At 37.1% G+C, this 23,380-nt stretch overlaps 3 protein-coding genes across 3 annotated transcripts; 2 read left to right on the top strand and 1 right to left on the bottom strand.

The window, feature by feature from the left end:
* The first annotated feature begins 9,145 nt into the window (after window positions 1-9,145).
* LOC137719484 (transcription factor HEC3-like) lies at window positions 9,146-10,558 on the top strand. Its single transcript, XM_068458525.1, has one exon. The coding sequence runs from the start codon at window positions 9,408-9,410 to the stop codon at window positions 10,311-10,313; it is 906 nt and encodes a 301-aa protein (XP_068314626.1). The 5' UTR covers window positions 9,146-9,407; the 3' UTR covers window positions 10,314-10,558.
* Window positions 10,559-13,775: 3,217 nt separating this feature from the next.
* Window positions 13,776-20,763, top strand: LOC137720760 (chromatin assembly factor 1 subunit FAS2). Its single transcript, XM_068459876.1, has 12 exons — window positions 13,776-14,098; window positions 14,279-14,390; window positions 16,776-16,802; window positions 16,934-17,006; window positions 17,199-17,302; window positions 17,399-17,613; window positions 17,708-17,804; window positions 19,286-19,358; window positions 19,563-19,651; window positions 19,745-19,883; window positions 19,972-20,072; window positions 20,177-20,763. The coding sequence occupies exons 1-12, from the start codon at window positions 13,985-13,987 to the stop codon at window positions 20,533-20,535; spliced, it is 1,503 nt and encodes a 500-aa protein (XP_068315977.1). The 5' UTR covers window positions 13,776-13,984; the 3' UTR covers window positions 20,536-20,763.
* Window positions 20,764-20,955: 192 nt separating this feature from the next.
* Window positions 20,956-21,983, bottom strand: LOC137719934 (protein NODULATION SIGNALING PATHWAY 2-like). Its single transcript, XM_068458914.1, has 2 exons — window positions 21,595-21,983; window positions 20,956-21,490 (listed from the first exon to the last, which is right to left on the bottom strand). Exons 1-2 carry the CDS (start codon window positions 21,981-21,983, stop codon window positions 20,956-20,958), a joined length of 924 nt encoding a protein of 307 aa, XP_068315015.1.
* Between the last annotated feature and the right edge of the window lie 1,397 nt (window positions 21,984-23,380).

The raw sequence follows: 23,380 nt of genomic DNA, 5'->3' as shown, positions 1-23,380 counted from the left end.
ACAAAGAGACAAGCACTAGAGTTTGCATTGTCCTCTTCATGGTAGACTTATCTAACATGTTCTTCCATTGATACATTATCAATAGGAAGATTGTGAGGATGAGACTACTTAGGTACTTTTACAATCCATTCAAGACAATCTATGGGATTATGGTACCAAGTTCGGAAACTAAAGCGTTCGGTTTTTCTTTGTCAAGTTTTGGATAGCGTTTGCAAATATATTGGTAAACAAATACATAACGAATATAAATTGATTGATTTTAAGCTATTTGATTCGGGTCTTTAAATCAAAATAGCACCACCCACTATTTTTAGCAAATTCCATATCCCTCATCGGAATTCGAGAGTTTTGGAGGAAACTCTTAGTAGGGTATGGGAGGCTCACTATTACCAAGCCCACCTCACGATGATACGATATCGGCTAGCATTAATAATAATGAGAGAGTACGCTTTACTCATTTACAACTCTTGTAATTACCCATCTAGTTTGACCTCTAGAGAATGTGGCCTCACGATGATACGATATCGGCACCATTGCACTTAGTTAAGTTATTCCCACCATGCTTAGTTCATGAAGGGGTTCAAGAATAGCCTCACAATGATATGATATTGGCCATCCTCGTTGCCTACACTTACCTCATCATATGTTTATGGACTCCTCCTGAGTGTAAGCATGCACTTTGTACTCCCCCATGATAGGGTGAAGCCGGTGTACAAGTCACAAACGATTGGAGCCCACCACGGTGGAAGGCCACGAAGAGATATTCAAAGCATCTCTCGCTTATCAACTTAATAATGGTTTGTTGAGGGTTTTAGGTCTCATCACATAAATATACATTTTAATCCAATTAAAACATTTTGGTCCTATTACAACTATTGGTCCATATGATTGATTTAGTAGTATATAATACTCCCACTATGCTTTTAAAACGGTTTTTAAAGCAAGACTATATGGTACTACTAACATAAGATTTGCATTCATTGATGGACTATATAGTTGCCTTAGGGCCTTAGGATGACTATGAACCTTTGATTCGATTCAACACGAGCCTAGTGTTGAATCACGGTCTAGGGATGGTGATTGATTTTAGTTACGCGTTTAATCACATTAAGGCGTGTTGTCTTATTGGGCGTTGGACCCAACTACTCCAATTTCATGCATATCAAATAAAACAAGAAAGGAGTACTTCAAAGTAAATAAGAGCTTATGCTCTTTTACAACAATTGATCAAATCAAATTACTTTAAAGTAAAGAAGAGCTTATGCTCTTTTACAACAATTGATCATATCAAATTACAACCAAAATTTAATCTACACATTCCCATGGTTCAAACAAATTTGAAACGGCCTTTCACATAGCTCAATTATCGTAGGCTAAGGTTCATAATCACCCTTTCTTTAATTAATTAACGCTTTAACTAATTAAACTCGAATGCAACATTTTCATTTGGTTTTTGTATCCATAGAATTGATTTAAATGGAGCTAAATGAAATGAAAATCCAATTCTCATTTAAAGAGACAAAACAATTTTGTTCTCTACCTAATTTGGGCCAAAATGCTATGACCTCAACTTTTGGGCCATTTTGCAAAACTTAAACTTTTGGGGTCACTTTGTAAAAACACAAAAGTCCACTACTTCATGTAATTACAACTAGAACCCAAAAATTTCCTCAAAAACTAAAACTTCATTAAAGGAGCAAAACAATTTGTCCTTTTAGTGATTTTGGACCTTTACGTAAAAACGTAAACTTTTGGGTCAAACTACAAATACACAAAAGTATCAAAACTTTATGTAATTGCATAAAAGCCCCACAAGGACCCTAATTGAGTAGGGTGGCCGGCCATTGAAGCAAAGTATATAAAAAAATTTCAAAGTTTTGTAAGTGGGGTGTGTGAAATGGAATAAATCATTACACACCTACCCACTAAAATTTCTTTAATTTTTCAAAATAAATATCTAAGATATTTAAACATAAGAAATATTTCAAAACAAAAACTTTATGAAATAAATCAAAACTTTGAATCAAAACACCAAACCTTTTGTTCTTGGCAAGAACATATCAAGAACAATGAAGAACATCCATGAAAACCCATAAGAGCTCCATGAACATTCTTCACCCAAAAACATACCAAAACCACTCAAACTTAAGGGAAATAACATACAACCATACTAGGGTACATAGGGGTTCCAAAAGTCACTTTAAAACACTTTTAACAAGTCAAACAAGAACCCAAAAATCCACCCTTTGGATTTGGCCGAATTTCCCCAAAAACATGGCACCAAATTTTAGCTCCAAAATTCATGCTCATATGAACTACATCTACAACATTTGAGATGGCAAATTTTCTAACAAAATTTACATTCAAAGAAGCAAGAATAAAGCTTGTAACAATTACAACATTCAAATCACAAACTATACTACAAAACCCAAAAGGATTCACCAACTACTAGACCTAGGCTCTGATACCACTTGAAGGAAGATTTGTGAAAAACAAGTTCATTTGAGCAACATCAACAACATGCAATTAACAATTAAAAGGCGGAATCATGTTTATATGCACTCAAAAACAAAACTTAACCCATGAACTTCAAAGCCAAGTAGATAGGTGAACCAAGACTCAACTCAAAACAAAGTGAGTTGAGAAATCAATACCTTTGTAGATTCCTCTTTGCATAAGCAAAGGCTAATCACCCAAAGAGAGGGCCTTCATTCCTTGCATCTTAGATCCATGGATTTGGATGGATGAAAAGGTTTCTCCAAGTTCCCAAAATTGAGAACCTCTAAGTCTCCACACCAAGGTAAGATTGGAGAAGAAATGAGTGACCTTGAGGAAGTAAGATTGCTAGATGTTTTCGTCAAGGGTGGCCGGCCATTTCTAGAGAGAAATGAGAGTTTATGTTTTTCCAATTTCCCCAAAAACAACCCCTAATGAATTTTGGCTATAAAGTCACACTTATACCTTAATTCATTTGAGTGGCAAACTTGTAAATAAGTCCAAAGCCCACTCTTTCTCTAAATGGCCGGCCTTAGGGTATTCATTGGGCTATTTGGGCCTTCGTGAATCATTATTCATTAAGTTGTCACACAACTTAAGTCAATGGACTTGACGTCCGAAGCCCATTGGGCCTTAAGGTCCAAAACTATCCCGAGGTCTTTAACGAACTTATTCGTTTGATTAATTAACATATTAATTAATCCTTGCCATAAATAATTAAACCATTTAATTATTCTTACTCATCTCTGTTGAATCTTCAATCTTTACCTTACACGGTGTACGATCCATTAGGTTCCTTTTAGCGAGGCAGTGGGCGATTCAAACTCTTTCAAATCGATTGTGAATTGAAACTTACTTTCAATTCTCCCGTTAGTGATAATACACTTTTAGGGCTTCCACAAACCATGGTTGACGCCTAGCAGCATGTCATGGTTACCCAAGCTAATCAGAAGAGGTGGAGAACCTATTCAGTTTTAGGATTACAAATGCAATACGGTCTTTCTCTAATACAATACTCTTGACCACATTGTTTGGTTTGATAGTTTATTCATGTCTACTATCCAATGTGAGTCTTGTGCTTATATGATTACCTTGAATGTGATTTGGAACGCATTCCAACATCTCATTCATACTCTGGCCAGAGATTCTAAATCATATCATAGAGTATTCTCCCTCAAACAATTTGAAGGTTAGAGATCCCTTGTTGCGCATTCACTTGCCTCCATGGCTAAGTGGCTTAACCCCGACGATGTCGTGGACACCCTCCTGATGGAGTGACTTTGACATAATCAAAGATTAAGGACCTAACCACAAGACAACTGTGATGCCTCAGGTCAAAGGACTACTTTGCATTATCCCAACCATGAGTTCTCATGTGACATGAATATGAGAACTCTTCGTTGATCGTGTTCAGTGAACTCATTCTCTATTGAGCACCTACGTACTTGTCTTGATGTCACACACACCAATGACTCGAGACTAGTCACTCTCCCTGAGAGAAGACATAGCACGTACTGATCTTAACGGACTGTCAATGCCCAATTGACAATCCTATGATCAGGAACGTTTAGGATGTGTCAACGAAAGAATGGTCTCATGAATCTAACTTCTTTAGATCGCATTCTTCCAATCACATATTCCTTGGACTTATCGTTTAAGCATATAACATTTATATGAGACGGCTCAAACAATAATCTTTGCCCTTAATATTAAACTAGATTAGTTTAACATGTGAAATGTCCATAAAGTATCATCATATGATTGGTTTTAGGGCACATTTCCAACACAAAACTATTATGGGCTCCGAAACTCAAAACTAACTCAAACCCTAATACAAAACTTTTCATATGATTAATTAATTAGTTAATAAATCTTGACCATGCTTAATTAAACTATTTAATTGCTTATCCATCTCATTGGTATTTCTTCACATTAATCCTTACTCTGTGTAGCGAGGCAGTGGGAAATTGCAACTCTTAACGATTGATTATGAATTGAGAATAACTTTCAATTCTTCCATTGTTGAAGATTGGTGTTTGCTAATCTTTAAGGTTTCCACAAACCATGAGTGACACCTATAGTATATTATGGCTACCCAACCTAAGTAGAAGTGGTTGGAGAACCTATCCAGTTACAACTGCAATGCAGTACGATCATTTTCTAATTCAATACTATTGACCACATTATTTAACTAATACTTTGTTTCATTTTTACGATCCAATGTGATACTTCTCTATATGATTCTATTGAATGTGATTTGGAAAGTACTTTCTAAATCTCATTCATATGCTTTGGCTAAAGATCCCTTGTCGTACATTCATATGTTTACATGAATATGTAGCTTAACCTCGACAATGTCATGGGCACTCTCAATGGAATGCCCTTAACATAGTCCAATATCAATGACCTAACCACTATACAACTATGATGTCTCAGGTCAAATGACTACTCTGCATTATTGCAACTTACGAGTTCTTACAGGACATGTATGTTAGAACTCTCTATTGATCATTGCTCAGTGTACTCAATCCCTTTCAAACACTTATGTGTTTGTCTTAGTGTTTAAGACTTAATGACCTAAGACTAGTCATACTCCCACTTGAGTTAACAAATACTAACCTCAGTGGATTGTCAATGCCCAATTAACAATCCTATGCTTAGGAGCGTTTTAGGAATGAACAAAAGAGAAAGGTCTCATCAATCTAACTTACATAGGTCACTTCTCCTTTACGTTGAATACATTCTTCGAATTCTGTTATTGCTTAAACACATGATACAATAAATAGTGATCAATAATAATTTTTGTCCTTACATTAAACAAATGAGAGTTTAACATGATGAGGATTCCAAAAGCTATTACATCAAATGAGTGGCTTTATGGGTATACTTCCAACAAGGATTTTAGATAATGACTGAGATGCTAAACTAGACCTTTGGTCATAGATCCGTAGGATTTTTCGGTGGTGGGGAATACACGAGTCCGTGATACCTGTGCCTCATCTTCCAAAGGCTGCTTGAGATAGGTTGTGACATTGACATTAGAAGTTCAAGACCTAAGGAGGCAGTATGCGGAGGGTGACCAGATGAGCCAGATCTTATGCGCTCTCCAGTTATCTAGCAAAATGTTTTTGATGCCATCACTTGATTCTTAGCCATCTCAACCACCGGGAGATGCCATACCCAGCAGATTCCCAACCATTATCTCCATAGTAGCTACTTTGTATTAGGATACAACAACAATAGAAACCAAGCCTTATCTCACTAAATGAGGTCAGCTGTATAAATCCTGGAATTCCACTATGCTCAGTTTTGTGCCAGGTCTTCTGTTAGCTTCAAGTACTTCATATCATTTCTTAAGGTGTCTTTCTAAGTCCTTCTAGGTCTACCTCTACTCCTTTGCTCTGGCCCTCCGTACCATAATTGCAGCTTCTAACAAATCTGTAGGTCTTTAGTTTACGTATCCAAACCATCTTAACTAATTTTCTCTCATCTTATTTTAAATTATGATCACTCCTACTTTATCTCAAATATCTTTATTGTTAATCACATCCTTTCTCGTGTGCCCACACAACCAATGAAGCATTCGCATCTCTGCTACACTCATCTTTTTTAAAACTATACATTTGTGCTCGTGAGGTTCTTAGGAGTTCAAACATACCCATTTCAGGTAAGGAAACCTTCGTTTTCATGTCGAACCCGAGAGGTTCATTTTGGAGGACTGTTCATGCACACGTAAAATCATGTGTTTTTGGGAATTTCAGGCTTGTAGGAAGCTTGGTGAGGTCCTTAGGAAGCTCGGGGTAATTCGTTTAAAGGTTTTGAACGTCAGGATCGTGAGTTGCAGGTATGACCGGATTTGGTGGAGTTTTTCCAGCGAGATTCTGGTTTTAGTGCTTGAAAGTGGTAAAGATTTGTTCCTCTAGTTGTAAGCTTCATTTTGGTACCAATTTCATGAAATTTGGGTCAAAAACGAGTGAGATATTACGTTTAGAAAATTTCCCGATTTTCCGGCGACGGCGACGGCGCCGGAGGTTGGCTGGAGAAGACGACGGAATATTCCGTCAGTTTGGACAAAATATTCCTAACGGCGTTAGGTTAACTTTAATGGAATCTGTCAAACATAATGGAATATTCCTAACGGCATTAACTGATGCCGTCAGTGTGCCAGGCACGTGCCTGCGCGTGGGCAACGCATGTGGCCATGCCTTGGTCGGCGTGTGGGGGCGCGTGAGGCGTCGGAAAATTATTTTAAAAATATGGGGATGTTCATGAAGTTGAGTAGATCACGTTGGTGTATTCATACACCCCATTTGAGCCTTGTATGAGAAGTTATTACCTAATTTGGGTTATGTGCTTTAAATTAACGTTTTTATAGTTGTTTCGCATATAGGTGAGACCTATCCCGAGGACGAGCGCAATCACTCGAGGCAAGGGGGTTACGACCCTTCTACATACTAGTGAGTGGGCTTTTGGTTTTCGTATATACCTATATACTTGTGATTTTCCCAGAAAATGAAATGAAACATTTATATGTTTTAAATGCCATGCTTTGCATTTGCCTATTTAATTATGCATTAGTAGTTGCATATATATATATATATATATATATATATGTTTGGTGTTGCGAACGCATAGGTAAGTGCCATGTAAGTTATGGTTTATATTTGTGTGTTAGTAATGATTTGAGATGCATAGAGAGCTCATAACCTGCACCCCCGGTGTTAGTGCTCCCACCCAGAGTAGGGCATAGTCCTTCACGTGATGTTCACCTCCAGCACCACACGTTCATCTTGGATCCAAGTTAGGTGCACAATCCTGTTGTAGAGACCACTATAGGTGGTTCCGACTCGTAGGTGACCCGCGATTATTCACCTAGTCTTCACGTGATCATAGCACTTGAGCGTATTTATTTACACCCAGTCCTGTCGTACAGACCACTTTAGGTGGTTCCGACTCGTGTGCAGGTATAGTTAGTAAGTTGGAGATTCGAGCTCTAGATTCAGCCATATAGGTCACGTTAGGTGACTTCGGCTGACAGATTTCATGGCATTGATTTGACATTACCTGAGTACTTGCATTTTATTTAGAGGCATTCGACATGGCATATTTCTGAGCGTGATTTATATATATGTGCATATTCTATTTTTTGGGAAACTATACAGGTTTTACAGCGAGGGGTTAGTACTTTTAATATTGAAAAGCTTTGTTTTTGCCCACTCACGCTTTCTATTTTGCGCCCCTCCATGTTCTAGTTTGGATAGCTCTGTTGGTGGCTCTCGAGGGATTCACGGCATATCTGACAGATTATCACCAGAGTAGGACCACCTCTGGGTGTGTTTATTTAGTGTTTGTTCCCCCAGACTGCACTAGGTCTTCCGTGCTCTGAATATTGTTTTTCACACTTACGCTTGCACTTGTATGTTATCTACTTAGTGTATAGCTTGGTTTTTATTTATTCGTACTTTTATTATTATTTCTTAACTTCTGCACTGTGCACATGGTTACGTCACTCCCACGTGAAGGCCAGCATGCCTTGACTTCGGTCGGGGTGTGTCAATTTGTATTTTTTATGTTTCAATTCACTAGGTCCGATAGATTCGATACGATCAATTTGGTACAATTTGTATTTTTTATGTTTTAGTCCATTAGGTCCGATGGATTCAGTACAGTCAATTTGGTATAGTTTGTATTTTTGGGTTTTGTTATTTTTTATGTTTTAGTTCATTACGTCTGGTCAATTTGGTATGCATGGTTTGTTATTTTTTATGTTTTAATTCGTTAGGTCCAATAATTTTTGCATTATTGATTCGTTAGGCCTTATACAATAGTTCTGATTTACAAAATGCTATTCAATTTTTGTGTTTGAATCCCTTAAAGAGGTAATATAGGCAGACTAAAAATTACAATAAATTCATAAACAAAAAAAAGTAATTAAATTTGACATGAAATATATAAGCTGGTGTGGATATGATTCAAAGGACTATTTTTAGTTTTTCATTTTACATACGGTATTATTAAAAACATGATCTTTTTTAACGATTAAAATAAAATTTTTTATAAATTAATATTACCAAATACACGTTTTTGGTATTCAATTTTTGAAAAATACACCGTTTATAACATTGGTGATACCATAAATTGACCCAAAAAATACTGTGTGTACGCAAGACTAAAACCAAGGAAACCTCACCCCCGCACGAAACCCAATTTTGGCTGAAAGAGTAACCGAAGTAATTATCTCCGCAACAGCGAATCATGAAGCATAAAGAAGAAGCAGTGCTAGAATTTCAGTGCTTGTACTACTCCATGTATAAATATATTTATATTTATATTAAGTAAATAAATGGGAGAGAACCCTAGGAATGTGGCAAAGCCTGCAAGCTCTCAGAAGTGCAATCCTTGACCCTAGACAACTTTGCCAGATAAAGATATAAGATCATTTAACCCCTTGATCATCACTTGATCGCTTTTGTGGGTCCCCCTTCCACCCATTATCTTGTTCTATTTCATCAATTCATCCCTCTTCTGCTTTGTTGCATATCATGCATGCTTCTCCCTCTTCCTTCACTAAAATTTTGCTCCAATACTCTCTCTCTCTCTCTCTCTCTCTCTCTCCCCCTCCCTCTCCCTCCTATCTCTCTCTCTACCTTTAGATGGTGAGTGTTGGATCGTTCCTTCTAAAGCTTCAATTGAAAACCTAGCAGACTTTTTTTTTTTTGCCGTTTGATCGCCAATCACCGGACGAGTTAAATGGTGCTATATTTTTGTGTTATCATTGATCGCATGTACAGGCCACAAATACCACTTCAAGTCCACTTGATCAACTGGTAGATCGAATTTGTATCTTCCCAAATTTATTTTTATTTTCAATATAAATAATCATCAGTTGGAATTTACCGGCACAGAAAAGCATGGACATCAATATTGATTATGCAAGTAAGCTGTCTCTAAACTCTTCCGGCGGGCAGGATCTTAATCATGATCATGTTAGCATGGAAGATCCCATCCTCCCACATGAGATCTCCTCCTCCTTTGAGTATTCTTCTCTTTGGCCAAACTTTCCTCTCCATCTTCAAGGGCATCATCAAACCCCATCCTCCTCATCTACCCATCATCAGTATGTTCCCTCCCCTTTGAATATTCATGATCATGATCAACTAATCATCGATCACCATCATCATCACGCTCATCAAGTACTACTAGCCGCCGCTGCAGGGAATAATAATAATACTATGATGGAATTAGATGATCAAGAAGATGATCAAGACCAGGCCTCCGTAGCAACTGGTGAAGAAGAGCTTGGAGCTATGAAGGAAATGATGTACAGGATCGCCGCTATGCAGCCGGTGGACATCGATCCAGCTACAATCCGAAAGCCCAAAAGGCGGAATGTGCGAATCAGTGATGATCCCCAGAGCGTGGCTGCGCGTCACCGGCGAGAGAGGATAAGCGAGAAAATTCGTATCCTCCAAAGACTCGTTCCTGGAGGAACTAAAATGGATACTGCTTCTATGTTAGACGAAGCTATTCGATACGTCAAGTTCTTGAAGAGGCAAATCCGGTTGTTACAATCATCTTCCTCCTCTTCCAGTAATGTCAAAAACGTTAGTATCGATGGTCATCATCATCAGAATGATCAGCACCACCCAGCTGCAGCACCCGCAGCAGCAGCTCATGATCAGTGCAATACCAATATTATTAATGGCCCATCAACATCAGTTGGAGTTCCTACTGCAGGGGTTGGGTTGCCGTTGGAATGGCCGCCGCAGCATGGTTCCACCGCCTCCTCCTCGTTCACTAGACACCCTGACAACTAGACCAAGCCCCTACCACCGGATGAAGTTACCTTAATTGCAGCTGTACTACTAGTGCTGCTGCGAGCTTAGTGTGATTAAATAATATGATGCTATTAGAGGTGCGTGGCTCGGATTAATTATCTATAGTTGTGGAAATGATTGATAGTATTTGTGTTCAATGCTCAATTGTAATGAATTATTAATAAGAGAAAAATGTGTGACTAAGCACGTAGGGCAACGGAATATGTGAGTCGTGAAAAAAGTACTAGGGGTTCTGGCTAGCATTAATTAATTAATTGTATTTTGTACCAGCTAGCTAGATCGCAAATGGTTTGTTGGGATTTTGTTGACTAAGGGGTTCAGGAATAATCATAACGGTTTACTTGGCTTACGTACTACAATATATATTTATATATATAATATAGAAATATATATGAAATTATTATTGGCATTTCAAAAATCTCATTCTACACTCTTCACAAATGTATTTTTCTTTCCTAATATAGAAAGTTTGGAGTGTAGAATAAGATTTTTGAAGTGCTAATAACAATTCCCAATATATATATATATATATATATTTTTTTATATATGAACTATCAGTTTATTAGATAATTTTAACGAAAAATTTCCAGTATTGTTCACTTTAACGAAAAATCACATTTATTACTGATTCAGGAAGTTGGCTGGAGAACTTGTTTGCCAGATTATTTCCCAGGAATAAAACAGTGACAAAATTATTAATTATTGAATTTCTTCCTCTCTTCCTTTATCTTTAGAAACTAGCAGATATATGCACACGCTTGTGCGTGAGAGAGACATTTTTGTTAATGCATGCTTGATCTGGGAAATCTCTCATTCCTCCAAAAGATCTAAATAAATCATAACTCATTATCCTAAGATGCAGTAGAAAGAAGAGATCTAACATTTGTTCTACTGACATGAATTGGTAGAACTACTTTTGTTCCATGTACTAAGGAAACTAGAGATTCTGCCATTTGTATTTTCTCTATTGTTTTTTAGGCTCATAAGATATAATAAACCTTTTCCAACCAATTACCTTTCGTTTCATCTAGTATGCTTTTCAGTTCATAGATATTTACCTATCCACCTCCTTTTCTTTGACCATTTGCTTGTTAATGAGCTAGAGAAGAGCAGTGATTTCTGACACCCAAAATTGAATAAAATGTTCTAAACTATATGTAGGATTTTTAGTATCTATGCAAAAAATGGTTAAAATCACATAGAATACTTGCAAGGGTATAAAGTAGTCGTAATATAAATGCTCATGCAAGATCATTCTCTACAAGGATTGGATGCATGATTTGTATTTAATATAATCCTTAATTAAAAATACAAGTCGGTAAAATCATAAAAGAATAAAATGGATTTCAATAAACACTTATGGCGAAGATTAGGAGTTAGTGGTCACCATTAATAATCCTATGCAATTCTACCAATTACTTATGAATTTCCACATACATGCTTCAAGGGTTAGGTTTTCCTAATGCATATTTTGCTCGTGATATTCAAACGGAAATATATATCTAACATAAAATCCATCTGTGATATTCAGATCAAGTATAAACATGCAAGACTCATTAAGTTTGTGAAAACCCTTTGAAAAACCATTCAACCCTTGAGAGTGCAATGTTCACCTTAATTGAAATTACAATAACTAATCACAATAAGCCCTCCTCAATTTCAAGGTAATGTTCTAACAAAAATTTCATCAAATTACTTGTCTAAATATCTTAATAGCGGCAAATCACTAAACCAATTAGATAGTTTAAGCACGATAATTAATAATTCAAAGCAATTCATTAGGCAAATTAATAAAATCACATTTTATGCTAAGACTCGTAGTTTGGCCCTAGCAAAATGAATTAGTTACGCATAATTACACCCTTGTAGTTTGTAGTTTGTAGTTTGCAATTTGCCAGGGATTTAGTGAGTGCTCTTAATATCGCGTAGAGAACCCTAAAAGCTGGTTGGAAGCTTATATACAGCCCTTTATTCATAATCCTACCTACATAACGCCTTCTAAAAACTAGGAAACAAAATAACAAAAAGATAACTTAAAAACCACAATCCATATCTAATTAGGAAATCTGGACAGCTAGCAATTGTCTACGTTGCTGGACCATTCTAGCTCCAAATCAGGCCTAAAAAATCTTGTTTAAAAGCTTAGTGATATGTCACCTTCAACTTTGCAAAAGAGTCAAACTCCAAAAAACACCATCTTCATGCCCAAAAATCATAATTAAGCCTAGAACGTCAATCGCTGGACCTTAATTAATTCACCGTGATCATGTGCCTTGGAATTAAATGTTGAAACTTTGACACAACCTTTTGACAAACACAAGAACCCGCTTCAATTGGAATTACTGAAAAATTTCATCGTTTCATCACTTTATGCCCAAAATGGATTTGTATATCCTACATTTAAAATACACATCAAGGTATCAAAATTTTACCAAAACATACCAAAAAATAGGGTAAAATATATAATGTGGAATCGGCTCATCACTATATACTGTGAGTATGTGACAATCATATTGGATACATGTTTCATGGTCGGTAATGATTATTTATGGTACTACAAATATGCACAGGATGAATTCAAGATAATTTGCTCAGCTGGACTTTTTAATTTTGGTTAGAGACCCATGGGTACGGTACCTAGTCGGTTGATATCAATGGTTTCTTCTCACTTGCCTTTTGAACTAAATTATGTGCATATCGATTCATGATCAGCGATTGTAATCAACTTATGAGAAAATGTGCCAAATCTATAATTGCGCTTTAATTGACTAACCAATTACGTACGGGTCATGCTCAACCAATGTGCCTTTACGAGCGAGACTCCGACATTGCATCCCTCGGCCTAGGACATGGACAGAGCCAACGAAGGCTCACTGGGGCAGATGTCCCACTCAAATAATTCGTTTGTTTAATTACAGACTACAATTATATAATATACACATGTTATCTTTAAAGAAAATATATGTATCTAATATCCAACATACATTCATTTTACTTATACTCCATATCAAATATTATATGAGCAATAGTGCTCTTGTTCTGTCATTCAAACCGAAAAAAACCCTCTCCCACCTATATTTTCTCATCACTTTGCCACTTTCCACTACTATATTGAAATTTTTGTAACATTGAAATTGTAATACATCATCATTTGAAACCATCATTAATATCATATTGCATATAACCATACTATAATAAGATTTTCTTAGTTGTTTTCGGTTGCCCCCACTAAAAGAAATTTTTGACTTCATCCCTGACCCAAGACATTGTATAAGTGAGCTTTTTAATTTTCTTCGATACTACTTCCCATAAGATATGGCAAACCCTGTTGGGAGACCTGGGAATTCGTAGCAACATGGGCCAAATAAAATGTTTAAGAAAATGCAACACCATGGGTCCATAGACAATATAGAGATCTCGTGCGATCAAAAGGTTAAGTTGGATTTCTCAAAGTAAAAAAACAAAATAATAATAATAATACAAATAAAAGATAATATTTTAGGGCAAACCGTAGAATTTCCCAAAACAATTCCCGCCAAATCGAAGTAAGTACCACTCTTCCTTCCCAGGAAAACCTAAATTCCCTTTTCTTTCCCAAATTTGATAAACCAAGATTGGATTCCCAAAAGAATCCCCAAACACCAAGAAAAATGAAGGGAGGGACTATTCAGATCAACTGGCACGACACCAAGCCGGTCCTGACCCTAGATTTCCACCCAATTTCCGGCACTCTCGCCACTGGTGGCGCCGATTTCGACATCAAGGTACTCTCTCTTACCAGATTTCGACATTAATCTGAACAATTTCGCTCACCCAGCACTCAAATTGTCCATTATAGCTTATTTCTAAGTGTTGATTTTAGTTTGTTTCTTTTTGCTAGAGTGATTTCATTTTGTTAATTGTTGGACTAACTGTTTCTTTTTTTCCTGTTTAATATTTACCAGCTTTGGTTAATAAGTTCGAGCGAAACGGAGAAGAAACTCCCAGTAGCTTCATATCAAAATAGCCTTTCTTACCATAGTTCCGCCGTGAATGTTCTTCGCTTCTCTCGTTCAGGTAAGCGAATACCTCTGTCTCATTGTTGTCTGCTTTACTGTAGTGTAATGAATATGCTGTACTGTAAAATTATGATTGAGTTGCATAGCTAGTTTCCGCGAATTCTCACATATTAGATCCTGAAATTCATTAAATGTTAGTAATGCTAACTCCAGACTTGGTGAACAGAATGCATACTGGCTATGTATATTCTGAACTTTCTAGGATTATATTAAGGTGAAAAGGTGTTGTCAATTTATTTTATCTTCCAAGGGTAGCAGTTACTGTTTTATATTTTATCGTAGAACATCATTTCCATTTGTATAAGGGCTCATTTGGAAGTGCTTTTAAAATGATTAAAAGCGCTTTTGGTGAAAATGTTTTTGGAACCAATCCTTAGGAAAAAATTCAAGTGGATCTTGAAAAAGCACTTGAAGTGCTTCCTACAATTTATCCATGTATGATATTGGTGTGAACCTGTCATTGAGGGTTTTAAGCAGAAATGTAATTTCAGTTTTACTATTTAAGTGGTTAGGAATTGCATGGATTTACAAGGAAATGTAATTCGAGATTTAGTATTTAACAGTCAGGACTTGCACATAATTGCTTGAAACTCATTTCATGATGAAATTTGTATGTGTTTGTTTCCAACTGGAACACCTTTTTAGTTTTCAGTGAACGTTCATTTCTCTTTCTTTTCTATCTAGATTTCACTTTTCTAAAGATGATAACTTAGATGGAACTTGCTTCTAATGTGTTGGCTTTGGCATTTGTAATCCTCAGTTCTTGCCTCAAACATTGCTAATGAAGAGAATCAAGCTGCTGATGTAGAAATATGTTTTTGGGGTTACGTTTTCCTTCAACGCACACCTGAATGTATAAGACTAAAAGTTACATTTTCATTCCCATTTACTGATGTCAAATTTTTTTTATGCCTAATTTCCATATGTCATAATTTCAAGGACAGAAATACAACTTGCTGACTTAATTAAAGTATGAAATGACTGGCAGTGAGTTTGTGTGTGTATTTTAAACAACCTCCTCCTTACGGATGACTGGGATAATTTGGCAAATTTGGTTGAGTCTGATCGGGGAATTTAGTTGATTACATTGATCTGATTTGGATGGTTTTGAGGGTTAGTTTCTGGGAATTTTCCATTGATGTTCTTTTCTTCTGCATAGTTACCAGACTCTCAAATCCCCATTTGATCCACAAGTGCGACCCCAAACAGGTTGCTCCTAGGTTTTGAAAAATAAAATAAGCAAGAAGTTTCATGGTGGAATACAGCATGTACTGCAATGTAAAAGTTCCTATACTTTAAAGTCAGAATTTTGAATCAATGAGGATGAATATCTTCTGGGATGAAGAAGTTTCAAGGTTTAACAGCATCTCAACGGGAGGTGTTTTAATTTTAGTCAACGTTATGCTAAAATGACTGGGCAGTGGGCACTTTTGAAGTGCTTAAGCTAACTATACTAGCTATTTTAGATACTCACCAATTTTTTATTACTTTTTGAATTCAACTTTTTTATTTAACAATTATGTTTTAGTTACTCTAGCCACGCATGAAATGTAGTAGTATTAAAGCATTGAATAGCTAGGCACTAGGAGCCACTTTCTCTCTCCTTAAACATAGGAGTTCCGAGAGGTTGAGGTATTTAGGAACTAGATTCTCTAAATGTTGAGAGGTCTGAAGTTTGTACATTTTATAACAATTGGAAAGTACAGAAAATTGTGAATCTAATGAAGAAGAATGGCGTCACAGCTCCCAGAGTGTCAATAGAATATGAAATTATGGCATCAACTTTCCATTTTGAAGTCAGCTCTCATTGATCCCACGATACAGTACATGTGTATTAATTAAAAAAAGGTGTAGAACCAGTAAAGAGAATTTAGAAGTATAGAGGGGTTTAGAGAAGAAGAAGAAGAATGGGACAGAATAAGAGGAACACCAAGGCAATTGGAGATAATAGAAGACAAAGAGATTTATAATAAAAGAACAATAGAAGGAAGAGAGATTAGGTTTTAGAAGGCAGGGAAGGGTGGGGGCGCGTGCCGGGGGGGGGGGGACAAGGAAGGATAATTTCATTCATCAGTTCAGGTTTGTTCTTTTCTTGAATGTCTTTCTTCGATCATATTAGTGCTGAAGTTTCTTTGATTTCTCAATCCCTTCCATATCTGAAAACCAAACTCTGTCCTTCAGATAGCAGCTTCACTTTGTTGTATATCTGAGTAGTATTGCATTGGCTTGTTAATGAAGATTGGGTATGCAATAAGAGAAGTTTCTTTTCAAAAGAAAAAAACGAATAATTGAAGCTTGGGTGATTGTGTTATTGACATGTCTTCCCTTCATCATGGTTATTGTTGATGTTCCAACTAATATCACTTCTTCAATGATGATGCAGGAGAACAACTTGCCTCTGGTGCGGACGGTATGTGAAGCCACTAACAGAACTTAATTTATTTTATATGTATAACAAGACAATCCTGATTCGCCATTTTAGCTGATTCAATGTCCCTTAAGTTACCTGTTCCTGATTCATGTTTTTCTTGTTATCATCAGGAGGTGAGCTCATTGTGTGGAAGTTGCATGCAACAGAAAATAGCAAAGTGTGGAAGGTCCTAAAGACATTGTTGTAAGTTATGCATTACTAGGTGAATAATTTGAATTCAGTTTATGTAGTCGATTTAGTACTGGCAATCTGGCATCTTGGAGTTCAATTTCAGATGTATTTCAATCAAAATGTCAGATCAACTGTTTAGAGCTTTATTAGGCCATTTTTTTCTTGCATGAGTCCTATGTTCATGGCTGACTTTTCTTGAGTTAGATTTCACCGCAAGGATGTGCTTGACCTCCAGTGGTCTACTGATGGTGCATATCTCATCTCCGGGTCAGTGGATAATTCTTGCATCATATGGGATGTGAACAAAGGTAAGAAAGAGAATGGCTAACCAAAATAACTGTAGCAAATATCTGTTAATAGTTCATAAAAGATCAAGAATGATCTTGCCTGTTTCTATTCATCAGGTTCTGTCCATCAGATTCTGGATTCCCATTGCCATTATGTTCAAGGTGTGGCATGGGACCCATTGGCCAACTACGTTGCTTCCCTTAGTTCTGATAGAACTTGTCGCATTTACGTCAAGAAACCTCATTCAAAAGGGACAGGTGCTGAGAAGACAAATTTTGTTTCTCAGCATGTTATTTCGAAGGCTGAACATCCACTTTCGGATGATTCTAAGGTTAGCAAATAGTAAATCATCTATGCATTTCGTTTTTATCATAATAATACATGGAATACAAATGTCCTAAGCTTCTTGACGTTTTCTAATGCAGTCTGCTAAAAACCATCTCTTTCTTGATGAGACATTGCCATCTTTCTTTCGAAGATTAGCATGGTCACCTGATGGATCATTTCTGCTTGTTCCAGCAGGTACTACCTCAATAGAATGCTTACCGAAATGTGGACTTAGTTAGTGTAATTTTCTGTCCATGATGGTCAGTTGTGTTCCAATGGGTATTGTATGTTTGTTACCACCTCCCCCATTTTTGTTGGCAATTATTATTGTATGGATGACATCGCCTCTAGGTGAGGACTGTAACTAATTTAGTAGCATCCATTGGGTTAGTCTACTTTGGAGAAATGTAATTTGCTCCATCATCTTTTCGATGGACAATGTCATATTTATGGATCTCACTGTCAGTTATAAGTTGAGAAGATCTAGCTTAAAGTAAGGCTCATAAATCCAAATGCCAACTTGAGTTAGCACACATGAAGCTAGCCTTGGGTGGTCACCAATGATATGATAGCAAGTAGTTGTGAGGTTCAAGGGCCATGGTTATGGTGACATCTTGGGGCCATTGAGGGAATGGGCCACGTCAAATAGTATATGTGTCATATGAGTGATTTTCTTGTTGGTGAAGACCCAATGGCCTAAAGAATGAGAAACTTTGATACCATTAAATCCCGCATAGGCTATGGGTGGGTAGATTTAGGGTATTTAAGTAAGTTCAAGAATGTAATATTCATTACTTGTACTTTTCTTGATTAAGGTTTTAGCAATTTAGGGGTTGGTTTTATTGGTTTCTGTGCTTTATGTGCTGTAGGGCCTTAAGTATGTCATGCTATTGTTTTTTGTTTAATTGAATTACGATAGCTCAAAAGAACCCATTATTTGCAATCATATTGGTTTTCAGGACTCTTTGAAGTGAACTTAATTTTTGATGATTGAAGTACAAACCATTTTAATTTCCAGTGTTGGTAGATTCGCTCAAGACATGTATGACTTGTATTAGGCTATAAAATGAGCGTAGTGAGACTCTGGAATTTATGGACTGAAGCGTCTCTAGAATAACATACTTCGGTTTTAGACCTTTCCGACATGTGACTACTTTTGCTGGATTTTTAAGGGAGTGTAGGTGCTTGTTGAATTCAATCTGGCAGATAGTGCTATCTTGGTTTAGGGCCTTAGTTTGAATTTTGTTTGATAGGTTAAGCACCTTCTTAAGGCTCATTACTCAGGTTGATTTTGTGCTTTTCTGTCTTGAGTATAAGTATCCTAGACTGCTTTGGAATCATGGTAGATATGTACATGTATGCCTATACGTATGCAAATAAGAATATGCCTATAAGTGTATGTATGTATGGATGTATGCATGCATGCATGCATGGATCCTTACATAGTTTGAACTTTTAATGGGTTATAATTTTGTTTAGGATTGGTGCATATATGTTTTAAAACGATGAAAAGATGATCTGAGATGCCCTATTTAGGTTACTGTATGTTCCTGAAATAAGATGGTCATTTAGACATCCCTCTGAATCCTGACTCCCTACTATCCATAATTAGTTAATTACCACTAATGTTAGGGTTCATTACACCTTTTTTTGACGTAACAATCTTCCAATTTCAGGTTCCTACAAAGTATCACCCACACCAGAAACAGTAAATACTGCTTATGTATTTTCTAGGAAGGACCTTTCAAGGCAAGGCATCGGTGTTATTTTTTAGTTCTGAATATTGTTTCTCTTAAAATGATTCATCATCTATATTCCACCTAAGTTTTGTGTTGGGTATCATAGCATGATCCTGTGCTTTTCAGTGTCACGACTCACAATTGTCAAGTAAATTAACTAAGTTTGAAGGGAACTTTCTTCTTGCATTTATTCTCACATTTCATGTTAACACAGGCCTGCTCTACAGCTCCCTGGTGCCTGCAAACCTATTATAGCAGTTCGTTTCTGCCCTTTGCTTTTTAGCCTGCGGGGGTCAAATCAATGTACGCTTGGTGGTTACATTGTTATTTTGCAACATATATTGTAGCTTTGTTGATGGATTATAGTAATATGAATATTCTATGGTGAATTTGCAGCTGGGTTCTTTAACCTTCCCCACCGCATTGTTTTTGCTGTGGCCACTCTAAATTCTTTGTACATTTATGACACAGAGAGTGTTCCTCCGATTGCTATCTTTGCTGGTCTTCACTATGCAGCTATAACAGACATTGCATGGTAAACTTTGTATCAGTTGTCTGCAGTAAACTATTTATTTGATGTTTTAATTATGATAAGTTGGCCTCTGATGTTTTTTCTTCAAAAGGTCACCCGATGCTCATTATCTAGCACTGTCTTCTCAAGATGGTTACTGCACTGTTGTTGAATTTGAAAATAATGAACTGGGGTCACCTATCTATTTATCAGGTTTTCTGTCCTTGCATTTTCTAAATCTATTTATCACTAATTTTTGTATCCATCAATTCTTCCATTGCTTGGTTTATCCTTACTCCAGTTTCATTCTGCAACAGAAGAAAAGACAGTCGTGGGTCACGAGAAGAGAAGCCAAGTTCACAAGCCGGAGGACATGGTAATTGAAGCTATGCAAAATGATAGTCCTGTTGAGAAGGAAGAGGACATAGCAACTGAAGCTACTGCAACTGATAGTCTTATAACAACAGAGAGTGGAAAATCAGAAACGAAAGGAAAAGAGGTCGTGGGTGAAGAGAACGAAAGCTCAGTTGAGAAGCCAGATGACATGGTAGTTGATAGTATTGTTGCAGAAAAAATGGGAAAATCAGAAGCAGAAAGGAATGAAGGTAAAAATGAATCACCAATTGTAAGTAAACCTTTGAAAAGGCGTATTACACCCATGGCAATTGACCCCTAATAGCTTCCACTCTCACCTCTGTAAACGCTAGTTAATGTAACGTTTCACTTGCCGGGTTCTGATCTCACAGCCAATCTTCAGTTGTAGGATTCACTGTGGTTATTGAATCGTAGTTACTGATGCTAGAAAGGCCATCCCTTTGATCCCTTTTGGAAGTTAATATTGTGAAAGCCAGATACCTTTGGAAATGTTTGCACTCATGAGTAGTAAATTTGATTCTTTTTTCAATCGCAGTGTTTGGTAGTTGGCAAAGGTTTTAGACTATATTTAACACTAGCCAGTAGTTAATTCTTACAATAATTAAGAAGCTTTCTTCACCCTCCCACACAAGAGAAGTGGAATAATTGGTGATGCATTGATGATCGATTAAACATCGGCTTTTTGTTTCCCTAACACTCGAGTTGGAAGGCGATTCGATGTTCAAAGCATTAATTTTGTTATCGGCAGCCAAACGGAGGCTTTTAACATAGGCCTTGATTTCCAACACAAAGCTAACCTGCAATTGTGGTGCTGAACAGAGTAACCCTTATCGAACAGGTTGGCCAAGTAGTTGGCCTGAGGAATATTGTAACAAGTGAACGGGATGGGTTTGAAACCGCCATTCAAGGAGGCAAAAAAACCATCCCCCCACATCAACATCCTTTCCTCCTTGTCGCATGGGAGCCGCATCACACTATCGACAATCTTAATCCCCAAAACCTCCTCTGTCTGTTTCAATCCGGTTTTGTACCCTAAACCATGAAAACTAGTCCCGAATGAGTCAGAAAGCGCAGTGTAATGGTGGACAGACTTGCAGAAGAACTCTACGAAGGACATTGAAGGTACTCCCAAAAAATTAAACTCTTCTTCTACTAGGACAACAATCTTAGGCAATAGTTTTCTCATATGATCCAAGAATGTCCTCACCGATGCGAAGCTTCTGTTGGGCATGTGAAGCTGTGGATCATGCAGTTGCCTATTAACACCGCATTGCCTACTCCAGTTATTCAACTAAATTCTTTTTCTCTGACCTGATCAAACACGAACGGCAAGTTGAGAGTATCAGTGAACTATTTTAGCCTTATCCCGGCTTGGTGAACAGTTTGCTGGTCGTCCACTGTGAAGGCTGTTACTCTGATGGAAGCTGCGGGGCCACCTTTCATTGCAAGGTCAACCATCAACGAAGGCCATTGGCTCCCCTCCATGATGTCAAGGTCAATGACATGAATTTCGTTAACACCTCGCATGGCCTTGAGAATTGCCTGGTTGGCCATGAAATGTGCAAATTTGAGGTAAGGAGAGAGCTCCTGGAGCATCTGAAATGCGGACATTATGTTTGCCAACGGTCCAGGAACTACCGGTTTGTGGGAAATTTCAGGAGCAACATTAAGGCTCTTGTTGTAAAGGCCTTGAATGAAGAACAATGCCAACCTGTTGAAAAGGTTGTCTTCATTTTCCTTAGTATCCATTAATACAACTGTTTTAAGCTTCGAAATTATGTACAAAGCAAGGGGCCGGTCTTCGGCCTCAACAGCTTCAGCACCTGTGAATAAGAGTTCAGTTAAGCTGCTCTCTTCCAACAATTCCACTTGAATTTGATTCCTTCGTGTCAAAAATGAGCATTTTGCTCGGTTCCTTCGTTTACGTAAGAGGCAGATTCAAGACCAATTATATGGTTCTGATTGATGTGCTCTACGTCTGATAGAGATTTTACCACACATGCAAACGGGTTAAAAACTCCTATATTACTTGCAAGAATGAAAAGGTTGTTGTAGTATAAACAGTTCTCGCAAGGTCGTTCTTCACAGGGATTATTAAATAATTCAAAACAAACCAAATTCCAATTAATTATTGTAAAGCAGAAAGTTGAGATGATTGGTTTTATAACCTACTTAAATTAAAACGAATTTAATTAATAAAAATAAACTAATCTGCAATATTAAAAATGAAAGGGAAAGAAAACTGTTTTGGAAAAAATCAAATTAAGAAAGCACTAGGGTTCCACCATCACCTAGCAATCCTATGTATTTTTACCAATTACTTATGATCTACACATGCCACTTTGAAGGTTAGGTTTTCCTAATTTATATTCTACTTGGAACCTCCAACATAGAACGTATATCTAACATGCAATCCGTCCGAACGTTCGGATCAAATCTGAACATGAGAGACTCATTGTGCTTTATGAAAACCTTTTGAAAAACCATGCAACCCTTAAGATGTGGTGTTCATCTTAAGTGAAATTACAATTATTAATCACAAGAAGCCAGCGTCAATTTCAGGGAACATTCCAACCAAAATTGCATCAAATTACTTTTCTAAAGATCTTAATGGTGATCAGGCATTAAGACAATTAGATGGTTTTAATCACGGTGATCAATAATTCAAAGTACGCATGCAATCAATCACAAGCAATTAAATAAAAATTACATATTCATGCTAAGACTCAAGTGACACACCCCGACCCAGAAAGTCCACTTGGACCCTGAATCAAGCTGTGTTGGCCGACACCTGGAAGGTGACGAAGCCATAAAATGTGATAGTGTATAAAAAGTGAATAAATTTGAATCTAAAAGTGTCTAAATACCAGAGTGCGCTACGAGTGGGAGCGAACCCATTTCACATGCGATGTCAGAGCATAAGTAAGGTACAGTAGTGTGGGTAAGAATCATACCCTTAAAAGTAGCCACCAATACTAAGATTAGCTATATATCCTCGTCGATACGAACTCAGCAGTTAAAACATGAAGGGGTACAAAACAGAAAGTGTGAGTAAGCAGTAAAACCAAGCTTCCCAAAACTATTACCTTTCTAACAGTAATAACCCCTCACTGTAATTCCCTTATCGCTTTCTATAGGACAGTACA

This window comes from Pyrus communis, chromosome 16, assembly GCF_963583255.1.
Source record: "Pyrus communis chromosome 16, drPyrComm1.1, whole genome shotgun sequence".
Lineage (NCBI taxonomy): Eukaryota > Viridiplantae > Streptophyta > Magnoliopsida > Rosales > Rosaceae > Pyrus > Pyrus communis.
The sequence above is the reverse complement of the archived record's forward strand: the minus strand, read 5'-3'. Positions and strand labels throughout refer to the sequence as shown.